Source organism: Bactrocera neohumeralis, chromosome 3 (assembly GCF_024586455.1).
Source record: "Bactrocera neohumeralis isolate Rockhampton chromosome 3, APGP_CSIRO_Bneo_wtdbg2-racon-allhic-juicebox.fasta_v2, whole genome shotgun sequence".
NCBI lineage: Eukaryota > Metazoa > Arthropoda > Insecta > Diptera > Tephritidae > Bactrocera > Bactrocera neohumeralis.
The window spans coordinates 25,999,322-26,018,003 of NC_065920.1; the positions used below are offsets into that span (position 1 = coordinate 25,999,322).

The 18,682-nt window shown below is 33.2% G+C and overlaps 1 protein-coding gene across 2 annotated transcripts; it reads left to right on the forward strand.

Annotated features, from left to right (window-relative positions):
• The first annotated feature begins 5,523 nt into the window (after nt 1-5,523).
• LOC126752101 (lethal(2) giant larvae protein) lies at nt 5,524-18,649 on the forward strand. Of its 2 annotated transcripts, none has more exons than XR_007665959.1 (11): nt 5,524-5,651; nt 6,479-6,632; nt 13,035-13,813; nt 13,883-14,428; nt 14,493-15,004; nt 15,065-15,189; nt 15,272-15,377; nt 15,443-16,112; nt 16,181-16,647; nt 16,985-17,114; nt 17,242-17,349. XR_007665959.1 is itself a non-coding variant. In XM_050462665.1 (11 exons), the coding sequence occupies exons 2-11, from the start codon at nt 6,549-6,551 to the stop codon at nt 17,544-17,546; spliced, it is 3,531 nt and encodes a 1,176-aa protein (XP_050318622.1). In that variant the 5' UTR covers nt 5,524-5,651; nt 6,479-6,548; the 3' UTR covers nt 17,547-18,649. The 2 variants fall into 2 exon arrangements, 1 of the variants encoding a protein (XP_050318622.1); XM_050462665.1 differs by lacking the exon at nt 16,985-17,114 and adding an exon at nt 17,414-18,649 and having other exon boundaries at nt 17,242-17,350.
• The last annotated feature ends 33 nt before the right edge of the window (nt 18,650-18,682 follow it).

The following is an 18,682-nucleotide window of genomic DNA, read 5'->3' on the forward strand; positions in this document are numbered from 1 at the left end:
TGTTTTTGTTGCACCAGTTTTAAGTTTTAAGCTATTGTATTTACATTAAACTTTTATTTCATTTCACAAAATCTTTATAAATTTCACTTTGCTTAGTGTCCACTTCGCAGGCGCCTTCAACTCACAACTATCCACAACTCCAAATTTATTTAGTTTAAGAAGCAACGAACTGCAATTATTGCAAGCTCACACTCGTCGTAAATTAAATCCGGCTTAAAAGCGTTTCGAATTGACGTTATCGAAAAGAAGTTCACTTTGAAAGCGAGTTATAAATTTAATAATTAAAAACAATATGATTCACATATACATGTAGTGTGCGCACGTGTATGTGGTTTTAAGTTAGGCTTTCCTGGAAATCTGGCCAAAACTTGACTGTTACCATGTGAATCATAACTTTGAAAGCATGTTCCCTGTTCCGCCTTTAGTCCGGTTTACACTTTGTTAACAATATATTTCAAAGAAATCACAAATAAAACACTTTATTCAAATTTTTAAACGTAACTGTAATCCGGAAAACACAGAATGTAATTACAATCGATAACGAATTTCCACGTTTTTCCGAAAAAATTCCAAGTTCCGTAAACATCCAACGGGTACTTTAACCGCAGACTTGAGCACACAGCACATTTCCGACTTCAAGCACAGCCAAACAACAAATGATTATGAATGGCGATCGCCAAATCAAAAATCTTCGACGTGAAAACCATAACTGAAAGCTTTGCAGCTTGCAAAAAAATTATGGCATGAGATTTTGATCACCAACACTCGCGCAGAGCCGCAAACGTGTAAACTACGTGAGAGCCCATATAGAGAGCGTATCGCAAATGACTAAACGTATTTAGCTATTGGGGAAACAATCCATGAGACTGAGGGAATTCACAGTGACTTTGGAGACGACAAGGCAGAGCATGTGCTTGTCTATTGCGGCCGCTGGAGCGACCTACGTGTTGATTAGTCATATTTGTTTACATTTTCACACATTTATATGCCGGATTGCGCATAAGTACATAGTATATCCAGATAAATTAAAATGTTTGAATTAAGGCAAGTGATACATTTACGAGCATGTACTTTTGTAGGTATGTAAGTTAGCTTTTTTAGTGTTTTAATTGAGATAATAGACGTCATTTCCCTCTAGGAAAAAAGTATTGATTTGGTCAGTAAATTCACACAAAGTTAAAAAGCGTCTTATACCAAGAATATTTTCAAGTTTTAGTGAAAATAAATTGTTGTATTTTTATTATACCCTGAGTAGCGTATATTAAGGTTGCTACGAAGCTTGTAACACCAGGAAGAAAACGTCGGACACCTTATAAAATATATGCATATATGTAATATCATATACTGTGATCCAATTGAATTTTTAATTTATACTTCGCGTGTTTTTCGAATAGGTAAATTTTTTTCTGTAAGTTGGTAGTACTGTTAGTGAAATCTACGCTAAATTTCACGTCAAAATATTCATTATTATTTGAGATACGCGTCTTTTTATGAGGCCCTAAAAGTGAATTCTTCGATTTTTAGCCACGTCTGTCAGTTCGTCTGTGCGCAGTACCTCTTTTTTTTTTGAGATATCGATCTGAACATGCCGTGTCTTTCTCCCCAAAAAGCTGATCATAAATTATGTTTGGGCTAGTCTGTCTGGTTAAATAGAATCTCCGAAGAAATTACCCAGATCGGACCACTATTGCATGAACATTCATACATATGTATATATGTACATATGTATGTATGTATTATGTATGTATGTAGCTTGTCTGCGCGATCAATACTGTTTAGTATTAGTAAATAATAATGTTTGTATATCTAAGAGCAACTGAAGCTAAATTATTTATTTTCAATATATACATACATATGTACTTACTTACATATATACATATGTATGTATGTACATACATATGTATGTATGTATATTAATTAATATATAAAATAAAATGTATTTCTACCGAAATTATATTTTCTTATTGGGTGTGGTATAGGTACTCATACTCACTCGACTACGTCATTAGATTAGAACACCGGCCTTCTTATATGTATCTTACGTGATCACTGTAAAATCGCATGGAATTTTTATGAATGAAAATTTTCACTGGCTTACTACACGAGCTACGTCATATACGGGTTATACACACACACATGCACTCAATATGCAGTTCAAAAGTTACTGTATAATGTGAGAGTCTCTGAGAATTGTTTTCTGCATTGGCTTTAATAGAGATCACACAATGCAAAGCTCTGAATGCCGACAAGCAATCATTTGTATGAGGAGCGTGATTGTGAGAAAATCGTGAATGCATGAGTCATACGTAAAACCGAAACGTTTGCGATTTTGTGCACATGCATGTTAATATGTTAATAACAACAAAAACATTCCATGAGAGTAAACTTTTGGTTAGTGGAGATTCCCCAACAATTGCTTGCGTATTAAATTGAGAAAAAAAATCTCGTTCATTCATTCATAGATTGTTTTCTATAGCGTCATTATTCGTGGAAATTCAAATGAGTGTGTTTCGTTTTCTTCGATTTAAACATTCGTCATTGTTGTTTTTTAAGCATTATTTGAAAATATTTAATTTTGTGCGGCTTGCTTCTCGGCGCCTATTTATTGTAATGTTTTCTATTTTTGTGTACAAAATGCCTTCTTATTATTCGTATTCGGAGAAATGTTAATTATTTGGATGAATTCGAAATTAATTTGTATCATTGCGGTCTCTCATTAGTCCAAAGAGCAAGTGATTAAAGACCGAGCACTGTTTTTTTGCAGTGGAAAAGGTTCAGCCGTATTTGGTACAATTTGTATTTCCCATAACTAAATGTAAAATGAAGCTGACTAGGTAAAAATTTACTTTTAGGTTTATGACATCAATGCTATGTACATATGTATGTATGTACATACAGTTAGTAATGCACATCTTGAAGTAACGGAATACAAAATTTGTACCAACTACATACATACATATGTATGTATGCGCAAGAGATTATAAAAATATAAACATTCATAAATTTATTATGTTAAATTGAACATTTTCGTTTAATGTTAATTAACCATAAGCCACTAGTTACTAATACATTGTACATATACATATGTATGTACATACATGTGTATGTAAGTATGTGTATCAGTTAAGACTTGCCCGATGCGGTGGCTGCAAACGTTGGCAGGAATGGAGTTAATCATCGTATAAGAAATTTGAGTCACTAATTAAATTGTTTGCAGTGATGTAGTTGAATTTTTCATTTAATAATTATCAAGCATTTTCTATTTGCTTTAGTAAGCTTTTTGTTTAACCAATGGAAGCATCTATCACAAATATAATGTAAATATTAAATAAATACTGATAGCAACTGAGAAAAAGATATGGCTCTTCTACGTAGTAATGGACAAGTGATTGGGCAGAGATTCGAATTCAACTGGTGCAGAAATTAACCTCTCTAGAAAAGCGGCGAGTTGCTGTAAATAAGACCATTAAATTTATACTTACGGACAGATACATATGTATGTATGTATGTGTGTGTGTTTGGGCTTAACGTTGTGTTAAGTAAAGATAGTCGGCATAAAAATCTGCTATACGCAAAAATATAATACAACTTATATATGTACATATGTACGTCGGAGAAAACCTAGTGGTAGAAATTTATTCAAATTGGTAGGGTTAGGTCAATTATAATTCAAAAATTTTATTTTTTGGGTGGCAAATGACGCTTTAATGTCCCAAAAACATTATTCCATTGTAAGAGTAGTGAAAAATATAGACTTTATCCCTGCCTAGTCCACTGTCGAAGTTTTTGGGTCACTAAGCTGAAATCTTGTCCGTTTATCAGAGATAATTTGAATGAAATAATACCAAAATAGTGTCCGTTTCTGGTCATTGGAGCGTACTCATGTTCAGTTATAGAAATTAATTTTGTATGAAAATATAAATGAAAACGCTGTATTCATGAAATTTGTCCAGTTATGGGAGGTGTCCGCCTATATGGACTGTCCGTAATCGAGAATTTCACTGTATATATGAATATTTTATTTCTTAAATTCCAGTCTCGAATTATTTTATTGTACTCTCTAACATTATACGGCTGCCGCATGCACTAACTAAGTAATACCTTAGCACTTCATTGCAGAGGGTCCTCATACCATAAAGGAGTTGCTCCGCAAGGAAGAAGGAGTAGACATGCGTCATGCCAAGTTCTAATAGGTGGTTACAACCTCAGCAAGTTTAAATATGTAATCAACCTCCCAAAGGGACAAGCTCAGTATACTTGTCGCATTCTATACTGGCCACTGTAAGCCCAAAAAGCACATACATTTATAGCATGGGCCTAGCTTCTTGTGCAAATTGCCGAAACACCAGAACACCTACTAATTGACTGCATAGTTGTCAGCAGAACCTTGGGTCCATGTTTACAAATAGGGATCACATCGCCTCATTAGCACCTAGCAGTATATTTTAACTTATCATTATGCTGGGGCTAAATGGGTCGTTGTGAATTAGGAGAGGACTCAATATTTATCTTATCTTAACATTATACGGACTTTTTGTATTTATTAATATATTTTATATTTATTAATTGTTTTTACGAAATAAAAAAAATATATATATCTTTTTTATATAAGTCTGGTTGACCCCTCACATTAAGTTTAACTTTCAGTTAGTAAACCCTGTATGCGATAATGAGTTTATTTCCTATAAATATATTTTAATAATAAGTGATATAATGAATATTCGGTAAATATTAGTAAATGTATACATTAGAATTTTATAATATATTATCAAATTATTTTATTGTTGTTGTAAAGAAACAAAAAAATCCATTCTATTTGATAGTAAATTCCTTTTTATTTCTATTATATTTGAAAAGTAACGATACTATATTTATAATCGCAATATTTCGATTATTAAAAATAAAAATATATATCGACGTAAGGATCGAGTACTAATTAAAAGCGCATTCATAGCTTAATATTTCTATGAAATTCTAAATATTATACGCATACAATATTTATTGCTTGTACAAGCGTTAGTATGGACACCTAACAAAGAAACAACTGTCAGCTGATTCACGTTTCAGAGATGTATTCGCCAAAATGAACAAGCAAAACACAAAGGGCCATTCACATTCAAGTTTCAAGCAGTTCAGTAATTGGAGAAAACAAAAGATTTATATTTTATATACGGATTATTATCCGTGGGACCATTAAAAAAATGAATCTTACAGTAATATTACGGGTTTTCAGTTTTAACAATGTCAGTCCAAATATATGTTTTCATATCTGTTTCTTAAATAGAAAATAACTCTTTCTAACAATTATCTCCATTTTTCAAAGACACTTTTGAAAATACTGTTATTTTGATTGAACAATATAAAATAACTAAATTGAATTGGAAATTAAAATTTTTAGAAATCTTGTTTTCAAAAAAATTAACGTTTTGAAAAGTTTTATTCTTAACCCAATTGGAGGCGCAGGCAACTCTGGCGCAACGGCCATTTTGCGAGTGCGCACGAACTTGTTTTTCTTTTCAGTTGAGAAAAAAATGCCGAATGCGTTGGGTGTTGTACGTGGTGTAGTAGTGTCGCTCTTCGTAAATAAATACAAATAACATTGCAAATGAATATTGTTTAATTGGAGAATAATTTTGCAACTTTTAAAATTGGTACATAAGAAGATTATTAATGATATTTTACGTCACTTTATAAACTACAGTGTGAAAACAAACTCCAATATTGGATTGGATAAGTACATAATCCAGGTTTAATTCAAATAAAACAAAGCGTATAACACCTGTGAATGATCGGGGCATATTTATAATCCGGGCGTGTTTTGAATGAAATATTAAATTATTCATGTACGAGAATATACAGTAAATTTTGGTGCCCTTCCTGTTGACTCATAAAGCCGCATAGAAGCGCTTAGTATCATGCACATACAAACATATGTATATAAATACTTAATGCTACGCTTCTATTTCCCTTCTGTCCAAGAATGGCTTCGTTGCTCTTGCATTTTAGGCATTTACTTGCTCAGCGCTTCGTTGGCATTCTAACGCTTGGTTGGAAATATTTATCCGCGATATTTATGCTATTTGTTATATTTCATGGCGTTACGCATTGTTGGCTTGTTTGCTCTATATGTTTTAGTTTGACGTACCTTCCGATTTCTGTTATTATGGATTAACGCATACAATAAGAATGTTTATAATATTTGTACATCCATAAAGTTAACTAATTGGGGCCAATGGACTACAAACGTGCAAAAAACTACCATAGTATATGAATGCTATGAAAATGCAAATTTCCACTTGTTGAGCCCTCAATATATGCGCATACGTATGTATATACTGCAACTAACGCACACTGACAGAATTAACACAAATGTTTTTAAGCAGAAGTGTGTATATAAATAAAACTCGCATATCTAGTGTTATGAGATAAATATGTTAATATTGATTCAATTTATATTATAGAAATTATTTTGTTTCAGATTCCGTTGTTTAAAGACAATCATTTCAAAGTCATAACATCATACATATCATCATTCTATTAGAAACAAGATGTTAAAATTTATACGTGGAAAAGGCCAGCAGCCTTCAGCAGAAAGACAACGATTGCAGAAAGAACTTTTCTCCTACAGGAAGGTGAGTCCCAGAATGTACACTGTAAATTTAACAACAGTTAAACAACCAGAAACTAAAACAATAGAATGTAAATGTCAAACGTATATTAAAAAAACGTAACTAAAAATAAAATTTTTGGAAATATTTTTAATAGCAATATCATATTATTACAATATGTTATGCATTTATTATAACATACACAACACAATTATAAAGGCAACCAATTGGTAATAAATATTCCTTTAATGAATTCAATTTAAAACGTATTTATATTTCGGCTATAGCGAAAAAATCCTAAAATAGAATTTAAAAATTAATATACATATATTTTACAAATGCCTTCAGAAAAGCTTGGAAGTATCTTTACATAAATATGTATGTCTATACATAAATTACGCTATCGAACAATTTTTATGGCAAGCGTAACTACTATGTATGGGTAAACAAGGCTAATATTTATCTAAATTCTTTAGAATGCGACACTTGGCAAGATAAGAGAGTTTACAGTAAAAATACATTTCAAACTATGACTAAGTTTATTGGCAATAATTAATGGTTCGCTGAGGCTATATTAAAAATTTGGGGTTTTATTAAAAAGTATACATACGTGTATAATATCTGTCGTAAGTTCCTTATCAATTTAAAAAACCTTCAAATTTGTACGCAGGTATAAGAAAATCCTATTTCCAGATACCTTGGACATTTTCACTAGTTTTGTTTTTGTTTTATCATTGCTTCATAATAAACATTGCATAACATTATTTATATCATTTTTACATTGTTCATATCAATAACTTTTTACAGTGTATGCAATCAGTACGGTTGTGGTTGCTATACCTACATTGCATACATATGGTACTTGCTTAGGCATTTATAAATGTTTAAATATATGTACATATATATGTACATGCTTATACAGGTATTGGCTTTTAGATAGTTTGATAGATGGTTGGTGTTTGTAATAGATACGCAAAGCGCGTAGTCGTCATCACCCAACATAACCCGTTTAGCCACTTCTTTGCTAGCTTACAGCCATTTCCTTGTTTAGGAATAAAGTCTTTTCGTTTGTATAAAGCATGTTTCTTAATCCACGTCATGATTTTGCATGGGCACAATGTGGGTGTTGCTGTAATTTCAAGCAACTTACTTGTACATAAATACCGGCTGCCTTGACATTTTCGCAAAGTTATTTCAAACTGTCTAAATAATACCGTTATATTTATTTAAATCTGATATACTGCTGACCTCGCTGCTGTAAATGGGATTGTTGCAAGGGTTTATATTAATATCGTCGTATTTAAATTTTGCTATGTATCTATAAACTTTTACACCTTTTGCGTGAGAATGCTCCATTTCTCTTTTGTTATTGTTTGCATTATAAAATCCAACGATGGCACACCTTTATTCTATCGAAAAATTTGAACTAACAGTGCATATACGCATATGCATCCGTTCATAATAAATAAAACTAAATAGTTTGTGCTGAATGATTTTCTGCCTTTCACATTTTTCTCAGTTAATTCGAAATAAAATTTTTATTTTTTCAGTGCGGTTGTCCTTAGGAGGCCAACTTTTTTTTATCGGCCAAATCTTCTTGATAATTTCGCAAATGGTTCTATTAGAATAATTCGTTAGATAAAGAAGGATTGCTTCGTTATAAAATAGAGCGTTATAAAATAGATTCAAGAAAAAATTGCAACATTGCATCGTTTAATATTTCAGTATATTATCATCGATTTTAGTGCAATTACAAGGTAATCGCTTTTGTTTGTTTACCAAGTCTCATTTGTATGGCAGCTATATGCTATAGCCCGATCTGAACAATTTGTTCGTTACAACGCGGCCTTGAATAATAACCTACGCCAAATTTCGTGAATGTACTTTGTAAAATAAAAGGTCTTCCAGACATGGACTAGAGCTTGATCGATCGGTTTGTATGGCAGCTACAACCTATAGTAGTAGCGCCAGAAAAAACGTGTTCAACATTTAAGATCGATATCTCAAAAACTGAAGGACTAGTTTGCGTATATATAGATATTCAATGGAAACTGAAAGGATAACACCATAAATTTTTAATATAAATATATGTTTCTAAATTCTGCGATTCCGTTTGGGTTACTTTGAAAACACTATATAATATCTGCATTCTTTCATACGTTCATGTACACATGTAACCATATTCGATTAGGTGCGGCCCTGATTACGACTCTTTATAAAAATTTAGGTAAATGTTCGCTTTTATAAACGACCATCGGTGAGTAAGCAGCACACCGCCTGATAAGCGTTCTACTAAAAGATAAGATATGAAGTTCAAACTAAAGCAATTTAAAAATTGATATGCACCTGTTGTAACTTCTTTGCGCAAACAAACATTTCAACACAACAGTGCTGACATTGTTTAGACTTTTTGCCTGAATAAATACAGTAAAATCTCCTATAAGCAGACACTGACGAGACCCGGTTATTAGAATTGTCCGCTTAATAGATTGTTAATAAAGATCAAAAATGTTCGGACCACCAGCCAATGTGTAGGTTAATGGAGATGCCCGCTTAATTGAGCTTTCACTGTATATACATATATTATGTATGTATATATACATATGTATGTATGTACATATACATATGCATGTATCATTCATATAAGCTTATAAATATTATTGTTGTTGTAGCGGCAGAAAACATCCATTCATAAATTGGGGGTTATTAGTAATTCTGGAGTAATTTAAAGAATTACAAATTATTATAAAGATCCGTCAGAAAGAAACCCGTACATTCTACCTCAAAATATTATATGTAATTATTTTGCCTCATAAAAATTTTAAAACTTCATTGATATTACTAATTGGTGGCAATCAAGAAGAAGAGAAATTTTATTATTGCATATGATTTCATTTCTTTTCATTGAAATGTAAGTTTTAATTTGCGTGCAGACATTCTAATTTTATTTTTAAACTTGTGCGTTACATGCCATAATCCAGTTTTCTTAAAAAGTTAAATATATGTAAATTGATAAAAAAAATTTCATTTTCCATTATAATGTTTATTTATGATTATAAGGCATCGTTTTTACGTAAAATCTAATATACATGAAAACAAAAGAAGACCAAGACCAAAACACTTAAAACTGCACCTTCGGTAATTATTGGCATGTGTAATGAGCATTCATGTAAAGAATTCGAGAAATTTAACTGAAATTCTTTCGTCCAAAGTGACAGTAAAAACAAATTTGCATATACGAGTATGTACATATTTATGCATACTTTTATTTATTTTTATTTTTTGCATTAACCAAGTTATTTATAATAACAAACTAAAATTCCTGGCTACAATTCGGTTCAAAAGCTGTTACAATGTTAATATAAATATTTCAGCATATACCTTCATCTCCATGCATATTACCCTTAGTGTTTGCTATGGCGTAATGCTGTTTTTATATTCACGTGAGAATAATTATGTTCCAATTTGAACATGTTCAACACCAAACCGCTAAGGTTAATTAAAATATCTCAGTCTGGCGTGGCGTTTCCGTTATGTGATCCATTTCTACGCAACAATGACGTAATCGCAATTATATCGTACAACAACTATCACTACTCAGCGGAATATTTGAAAAAGTTATGTATATTCTAGTACATTAATAATGATCTTTTATGTGATAGCTGAAAAGATGAAAAGTTTATGACTTATTTTAAAAGTTGTTTATTAACGGTATTTGATTTTAAAATTATGTAAGTATTTTATAGTTTGTTATAGATAATAATAACAATGATTTTCAATAATCTTCAACAGTTTAATTGTAATTAAGAAATATTAACAGATGCCCTGAAAGAATAAAATCACCAATATACCAATACAGAATACTCTGAAAAATCTGCAGTGGAAAAAAAATTATTTTTTATTATTATAAAATATTCTCTTAATATTCTTCATCAATTCGGATAGAGCTTAACATTTTTAGGAATCTCCATCTGTCTTATAATATCAATAAGCACACCACAAGTTCAAGAGCTTAGCTATCAAAATCTATCCATCTATCAAAGGCTTAAGAGCCGATCTTATACATTGTATTTACATAAGTACTTGTATATTTAACATACTATACATATGTACATACATACAGTCATGGACAGAGAAATAGCACATCTTTAAATAAATTGTTCAAATCAGTTTTTAGATTTATCAAAGAAGTGCATTGCAATAATAAGGAGAAAGATTTTTGATCTACATAAAAAAGGGTAAAACCTAAAGTTCGAGGAAAAGAGGATATAACGAAGATGCTGATACAGCCATCATCAAAAAAAGAAAGGCCGATCCTTTTAAATCTTCCCGGAAGTTGACTGAAAAAACTGAGGAATTAGGGTTTAACATATCCATTAGAATTGTACGAAGGCGTCTCAATAATAATTTTGAAAAATAGTACTTTGGAGAGATGTAACAAAGGTGAATCGTATTGGATTCGATGGCAAACCACTTGTCCATCGCCTTAAGTGTCAGGCATATAACTCCAGATACACCACGGGCACCGTTACTCACAGCGGTGGTAGCGTGGTGGTCTAAAGAGCATTTTCCTGGTACGGTGTTGGACCATTGATAAGGGTAGATGGTAGAATGGACTAATTTTATAATAATAATAAACGTCGATTCATACATACGTGCTATTTCTCTGTCCATGGCTGCATAATCATAAATAAGATCAGCAGTATTTAAATAAAAAAAATTGGAGAGCGTTGCAGCGATACTATTTTTTGCATGGCAAATTGTTAATTATTTATAATTTAAAAAACTAGAAAGCTTTCGTTATTTTTTTTAATCTCGTTATTTATATTGTTTCTCTTGCCAAAACCAAATATGCCTTATTGAATAAGAAAGTGAAATGCTCAAAAATATTATTAATTTTGCTTTTGTAAATATAACATATAAAATATTCAAGTGCTTGCTGCTATCTGTTTTCTTTTAATCCACACCTTCTTTCACTAAGCCCAAACCTAACGGGGGAGAAAAGTGTGACGAAAGCTAAACTTCTAAGTATTGTATACTTTATTTTCACCAATCTCTTAAGCTTTGGCCAAAACCAGTAAAAGCCAAAAGATAATTAAGAAAATACTGCTAAAAACAAACAAGAAAAACAATTGGTAACACTTTTGGGCTTAGAAGAGTAGTTTGTAATTCGAATCTCTCAGTTTCGTGATGTTATTCTATACAGACGGTTTTAAAAAGCAAGACACACATAAAAGCGGCTGCGGAGCTCGACAGGTACCGTTTTTCTACATTGCGGATGATTATAAACAAATCCAAATTTGAATTTAATTATAACAAACAAAAATACGGGAATATTTTAACTAGATAAAATTAATAAAGTTATACCAATATTGCTATACAAAAGTACTTTTACATAGGGAGAAACCCGGAGCCCAGGAATGGTTGTAATGAATTGTTGGAAAAAAAGTATCAAAAAATCGGCCCCCTGAGAACTCAGACCTGGCAGAAATTGTCTACGATGTCCTCCTATTTTATTTGACAGATATCTAAATGGGGAGAAATTGCAATAAACTGTTTTAAAATACAATTTTCATTGCAACCGAATATTTGTATGTACAAGCTAACATTGAATATGTATATTCATATAGTATATTCCCGCATGCCTAGCCAAATTAATGAAATCTATATTTTGTATGTCAAAGAAAGTTAAGTTCTTGTATATCTAGTGTGTATATGTGCAAAAGACTAAAATAAAGAACATCCGTTGTTCATAATTACTGCTCACTTAAACCAATGCGAATAATTTTAGTTCTTGTGCTTTTAAGTTGCTCCAAGTAGCCCGTACACCTCGTTATCAAGTGTCATTTTGCATGTGTACAGTTTTTGCCATAGCGGCTTGGCCGTAAGGCAAATAAAAAAAAAATAACCAATTAAACTAATATTTCGACATCGTTGCGAAGCAGAGCAGTTGAAACGCTGAGGTGCACAGAAAAAATTTCAAACAATTAAAGCTACAGTTGTATGTATAATATATATTGTGGAGAAATGTGGAAGTACGAGCGAATTCTGAATTTCACTTTAAAAAGTTCCTCATATAATAGCTAACTGCTACGTAACCTGCTTAGATTTTCTAGATTTTATAATGAGTTGTTATGAGACCTGAAGTTGGGTACTGGAAATTAATTTTTTGTATTTTGCAAAGGGACTTAAACCAAAAATTTATCAAAACTGATTTAATAAATTAATACAATCACACACGTATAGGGTATATCCGGGTTACATTTAACACTTTTAAAATTGAAGCAAAAAAGTTATGTTTATTGCTATGCAATTAAAAATTATAGCGTCAATTTCTCTACAGCAAAACGCACAAAAATTGTTTTTCTATATAAATTTGTTTAAAAAAAAATATTAACAAATTAATTATGCTAAATACTTCTCTAGACTGCACAACATGGATTTCCGCATAAACCATCCGCGGTGGCCTATGACCCGATATCTAAACTAATGGCCATCGGAACCCAAACGGGTGCTCTCAAAGTATTTGGTCAACCCGGTGTAGAATTTTATGGACAACACACGCTTATCAGCAACTCAGCCGCAGAACTCAATGTACAGCTTTTGGAGTGGGTCTACGGCACAGGACGTGTGTTGTCGTTGACAGCTTCAAACCATTTGATTTTGTGGGAACCGGTCGGTGCAACATTGGTTGCCATCAAGACATTGCCTTTTGACGGTAAATTGAAGAAAGTCTCATCGCTTTGCTGTTCGTTGAACAAAGACATTGTTTGGATTGGTACCGAGGGTGGCAATATCTATCAATTCGATCTAAATTCGTTCTCAATACGTGAACCAGTTATCTATCACGATATTGTGCTGGAACAAGTGCCTCCAACATACAAGTTAAATCCAGGTGCTATTGAATCTATACGCCAACTGCCAAATGCGCATAACAAATTGCTTATTGCGTATAATCGTGGACTTTGTGTATTATGGGATCTAGAAACTTCCGCAGTAGTGCGGGCATACATTGCACCCGGTCATGGACAGAGTGTGGGTCTGTTTGTGAATGCAACTGGAACTCAGTTTACCTGGTACCATGCTGATGGTTCATACGCATCTTGGAGCTTAACTAACGCCGAAGCACCGAAGAACGTCAATTACGTTCCCTATGGACCGGATCCATGTAAAAGCATAAATCGTCTGTATAAGGGCAAGCGTGGGTAAGCTTATTCTAACGTATACCCTAAACAATATATATGAATGTATTTTATTGCTTTTTATTTACACAGATCGGCTGAAGTTGTTATATTCTCTGGTGGCATGCCTCGTTCAGCATATGGAGATCATAACTGTGTGTCTGTACATGCAACTGACGGCAATAAAGTGTGCTTGGACTTCACATCAAAAGTTATAGATTTTTTTGTGACATTCCAAAATAATACCGACAATGTCGAAGTTCTGGTCGTACTACTAGAAGAAGAGTTTTGTGCTTATGATTTAACAGATAGTAAAGTTCCTGTTCTAAAAGCACCATATTTACATTCGGTCCACGCTTCCGCTGTTACGTGCAATTACCTGGCATCTCAGGTTACTCAGGAGGTCTATAATAAAATCGTGCATGCAGGAGAAGAACAAGATGCCAATTGCAGCCACTTAGAATGGCCAATTAATGGCGGTATCTTGGAAGAAGATGTGCCGGACGATGTGGACAATGAAGATGCACGTCTATATGAAATACTATTGACTGGGCATGAAGACGGTTCTGTGAAATTTTGGGATTGTACAGGTGTTGTCCTAAAACCACTTTACAATTTTAAAACCGCACCATTGTTTGGGTAATTTTTTAATAATTTGTAATCTCATTGTGATAAAAGAAATATATTTTATATTTATTTAAAGGCATGAGAATCAGGATGATATACCTGCGGAAACATCTGAGCCCTTGGATGAGTCAGAGCCACCATTCCGAAAGTCCGGCCTTTTCGACCCTTACTCCGACGATCCCCGTTTGGCTGTTAAAAAAATAGCTTTGTGTCCCAAAACTGGGCGTCTTATTGTTGGTGGAACTGCTGGTCAAATCGTGATTGCAAACTTTGACAACGGCGAATCTGAAAGCGCCACGCTTAAAGCTAGTTCTATGAATTTGGTAAGCGATCGTGATGGATTTGTCTGGAAGGGACATGATCAACTGACGGTACGACCGAATCTGCTTGAGCCTGATGCTGAACCTGTTGGTGATGCTGGTGTCGAAATAACGGGCGTGCTACAAGTTCTTCCTCCGGCCAGTATAACCTGCTTGGCTCTGGAAGCAAATTGGGGTTTAGTGGCTGGGGGCACCGCTCATGGTTTAGTTTTATTTGACTATAACACGTTTCTGCCGGTTTTCCACCGTTGCACTCTCAATCCAAATGGTATAAGGACAATTTAAACTACATATATTATACTTTCACGCTAACCTATTAAATATTTAGATTTAACAGGTGCAGGTGAGCAATTGTCCCGACGTAAGTCATTTAAAAAGTCGTTACGTGAATCTTTCCGTAAATTGCGTAAGGGCCGTTCTACGCGAAACAATCCATCACAAGTGCCTACAACTGTAAGTATATTATAATTCATTATATAAAAAATGTATAGCAGAACATGTCAATAACACACGCGTTTATAATTATTTTCTTAAGTTGGAAGCACGCCCGATTGAACGACAAGTAGAAGCGCGTTCCACCGACGATGGCATGGGCTCTATGGTTCGATGCTTACAATTCGCTAAAACTTTTATAACTAATGGTAATTGAATATATATAATTACCATATGTTCGAAGATTAATAATAATATTTTTCAACTATTACAGTAAATATAACTTCGCCCACATTGTGGTCGGCCACAAACTCGAGCACAGTATCAGTTTTCCTGTTACATTTGCCACCTGCTCTAACTGCTGCCACCAATATACCACCAGTTACCGGTAACCCAGCGGCAACAACAGCAGCTACACAGCCAAGACGCGTGTCAGCGCAATTGGCGAAAGAAATCCAACTTAAGCATCGTGCACCTGTCGTTGGTATTGCCATATTCGACCAGCATGGCTATCCAGTTGATCAGCATAGCAACAGTAGTGCCGTTTCACCACCACATCGTTTATTAATCGCATCTGAAGAGCAATTTAAAGTGTTCTCACTGCCACAATTGAAACCAATCAATAAGTATAAGCTAACCGCGAATGAGGGTGCACGTGTACGACGTATACATTTTGCATCATTTTCCTGCCGCTTGCCAGCTGATTTATTGGCACAAGGTGTTGGTGGTAGCCCGTCCAAATCAATGTCAATGCGATCACAAGAGAATACACAAGATTTAGCCAACACCAGCGCCAACACTACCGGAGGTAGTGCCAACGATGCACGTTTATATCACGAAATGGCGCTGCTCTGTCTAACGAATATGGGTGATATAATGGTACTTTCGGTACCGGAGCTGAAGCGACAACTAAATGCTGCGGCTGTCCGACGCGAGGATATTAAGTAAGTGTAATTAAATAATATTAACAATCAATCAGTCGTAATATTTAAATCTATAATTTCGATTATAGTGGCATTTCATCGCTTTGTTTTACAAATGGCGGAGAGGCATTATACATGCTTTCCTCCTCGGAACTGCAACGCATATCTCTATCAACTACGAAAGCCGTTACCCCAAAAGGCGGTATTGAAGTGGAAGAGTTGGTTGCCGATGAGCACGCAGCTGCAGCTGGCGATGCGAATAGCATAAATGAAGAGAACCAAGAAAACATTGACGTAGCGAGTTTGTCTTCAGCAAGAAATTCACAAGATCCGGGTGCGAAAGATCGCACAAAACCGCTTGAACTCGACATCGATCTGCAGAAGGGAGGCATTACTCTAACCAATGGTGTTAATACGCACTCGGACAGTAATTCTCCGAATCGTGCCAACGAGACAATCACTAGTTCAATGGGCGATATAACGGTTGATTCCGTGCGAGATCATTTGAACGCCACAACAACTACTTTATGTACCACCACAACTGAAGAAACTGTCGGTAAGCAAGCAACCATTTAATTTATATACTGGTGATGGTGGGATTAAATGTCTCAATTTCAAGTTGTGTTCTATCATATTTATTACACACAAGTATTTAATGTTTGTTTGTTTAGTTATTGTTTATATCGAAATACTTAATGCCTTTGAAATCGTTCTAGTCCTATTGCTACAGTATATAGAGTTGTCTCTGTGTTCACACTTAGAACATGTGCCCTTGTCCATTTTGTGTGGTTATTAGCCGCTGGACAGCTTAAAGCTGTGTTTATAATCCGTTTTCTGTGCATAGCTCCAAATGCAGAGCCATTCTAACTCTTGATAAATTAATCTATTTTTAGGCCTCCACAAAAACTCCCTTTAATAACTAAAAATATAACAAAGCAGTATCCCAATTTTAAATTAATGACTACATTTTAATAATAATAAGACGAACATATGGAACGGATAATTTTTAATAAAGCACATTTTGTAAGTTTTTCGCCAGAATGTCTAGTGCAAAAAAAAAAATTAATTAAACATAAAAATAATAATGAAAGAAAAAAATTAATATCTACATATATTTATAAATATAATAATGCGAAACGTTTAATTATAGGTCGACTATCTGTATTAAGCACACAAACTAATCAAACTTTGACCAGTGCAAACATGAAGGATGTCAGCGATTTCAACATACCAAATCTTATGGATTTGGCACCTTTAAGGTAACTTTTTTGGAATATTTAAAAAAAAAGTAAGATTTTTTATATTTGAGTTTTCATTTGCAGCAATACAACTGAAACTAATAGCAGCTCTGTGGTTATCAAATCAATTATCACTAGTATTTCCCATGAAAAGACCAATGGCGAAACGGAGACAGTTACAACAAAGACAACCCAACGCGAAGAAAGTCAATTTTAAGACCAATTTTTTAAACTGACTCCGACAAAAAATATATATAATTCGAAATTCAGCATGGCGATATAGCGATTTGAAATAATTAAAACTATATATTTAAGTTTTGTATCGTCTTACATTGCAATATCTTCTATTTTAATTTTAGCATTCTTGTTTCTTTAATTAAGGCACTTTCCGAACAACACCAATCAATGAATTATTCTAACTTTGCATCTATCATTTTAAATATAAGTTTTTATTTAAAGATTTTTCCAAAAATCTTACCACACATTTTCACTAAAACTGCACTGAACCTCAAACGCATCCATGTAGCGCAATAACTTAATACTTACATATATCTACTTTAAATAATGAATGTTAACAAAAAACACATAAGTACAACTAAAAGATTGCCTTACTTACAAACAATACGAATAATTATTAAACAAGTTTCGGGATGTAATAGTTATTTATGTCTCTTTGCGAGTAATGACACGAATCGAATTTCATTTCACGTTAAAATATTTTTAAAAACATTTCAATTTGCAACACGCTTATACTACTTCTTACTAACTATAAAGTATTATTAAATTAATGTATCCCGACCAGCTTTGGAGCATCAGCAGGTATTCTACTATTAAACTTAAATTTCTTCCATTACCTGTTACATTTAAAACAAAAGAAACACCAAACCAGATAAGGAAAATTAACGAAGTACTACTTTTACTGTTGTTACTATTATTACAAAAAATTATAAAGTAAAACCTGTTGGCATTTAACTGACATGTACACACGCTATTGAGTAAGCTGTTGATGTACGCTATTTAAATATACACAATTCATTTATAAAACATATACATAGACACTGTATTTAAAGAGTTTTTAAACTCGAACTTTTTTATATTTTACATTGTGGAGTATTTTTGGACTATTTGTATAGAAAATTTACAAATGTATAAAATATTTGATGATATAATGAATACTGTTATCGAAAATTGTTAATTTTCAGAAATTATTTTCAATAAAAGTGTAAAGATTTGCCGCTAATATTTCTTTTGCAATGCGTTAAATCTTTAGAAAAATAATCACCACAGAATTTCGAATATTGGAAAAAATAATGTTTAAAAGATCTTTTCAAATAAAAAAAATTTCCGTACAAA

Coding starts and splice junctions, on each gene's coding strand:
- LOC126752101 (XM_050462665.1), top strand. CDS start 6,549: ATGTTAAAATTTATACGTGGAAAAGGCCAGCAGCCTTCAGCAGAAAGA. Junction 15,378..15,442: donor TAAAACTTTTATAACTAATG/GTAATTGAATAT, acceptor CAACTATTACAG/TAAATATAACTTCGCCCACA. Junction 17,351..17,413: donor ATGGATTTGGCACCTTTAAG/GTAACTTTTTTG, acceptor TTTCATTTGCAG/CAATACAACTGAAACTAATA.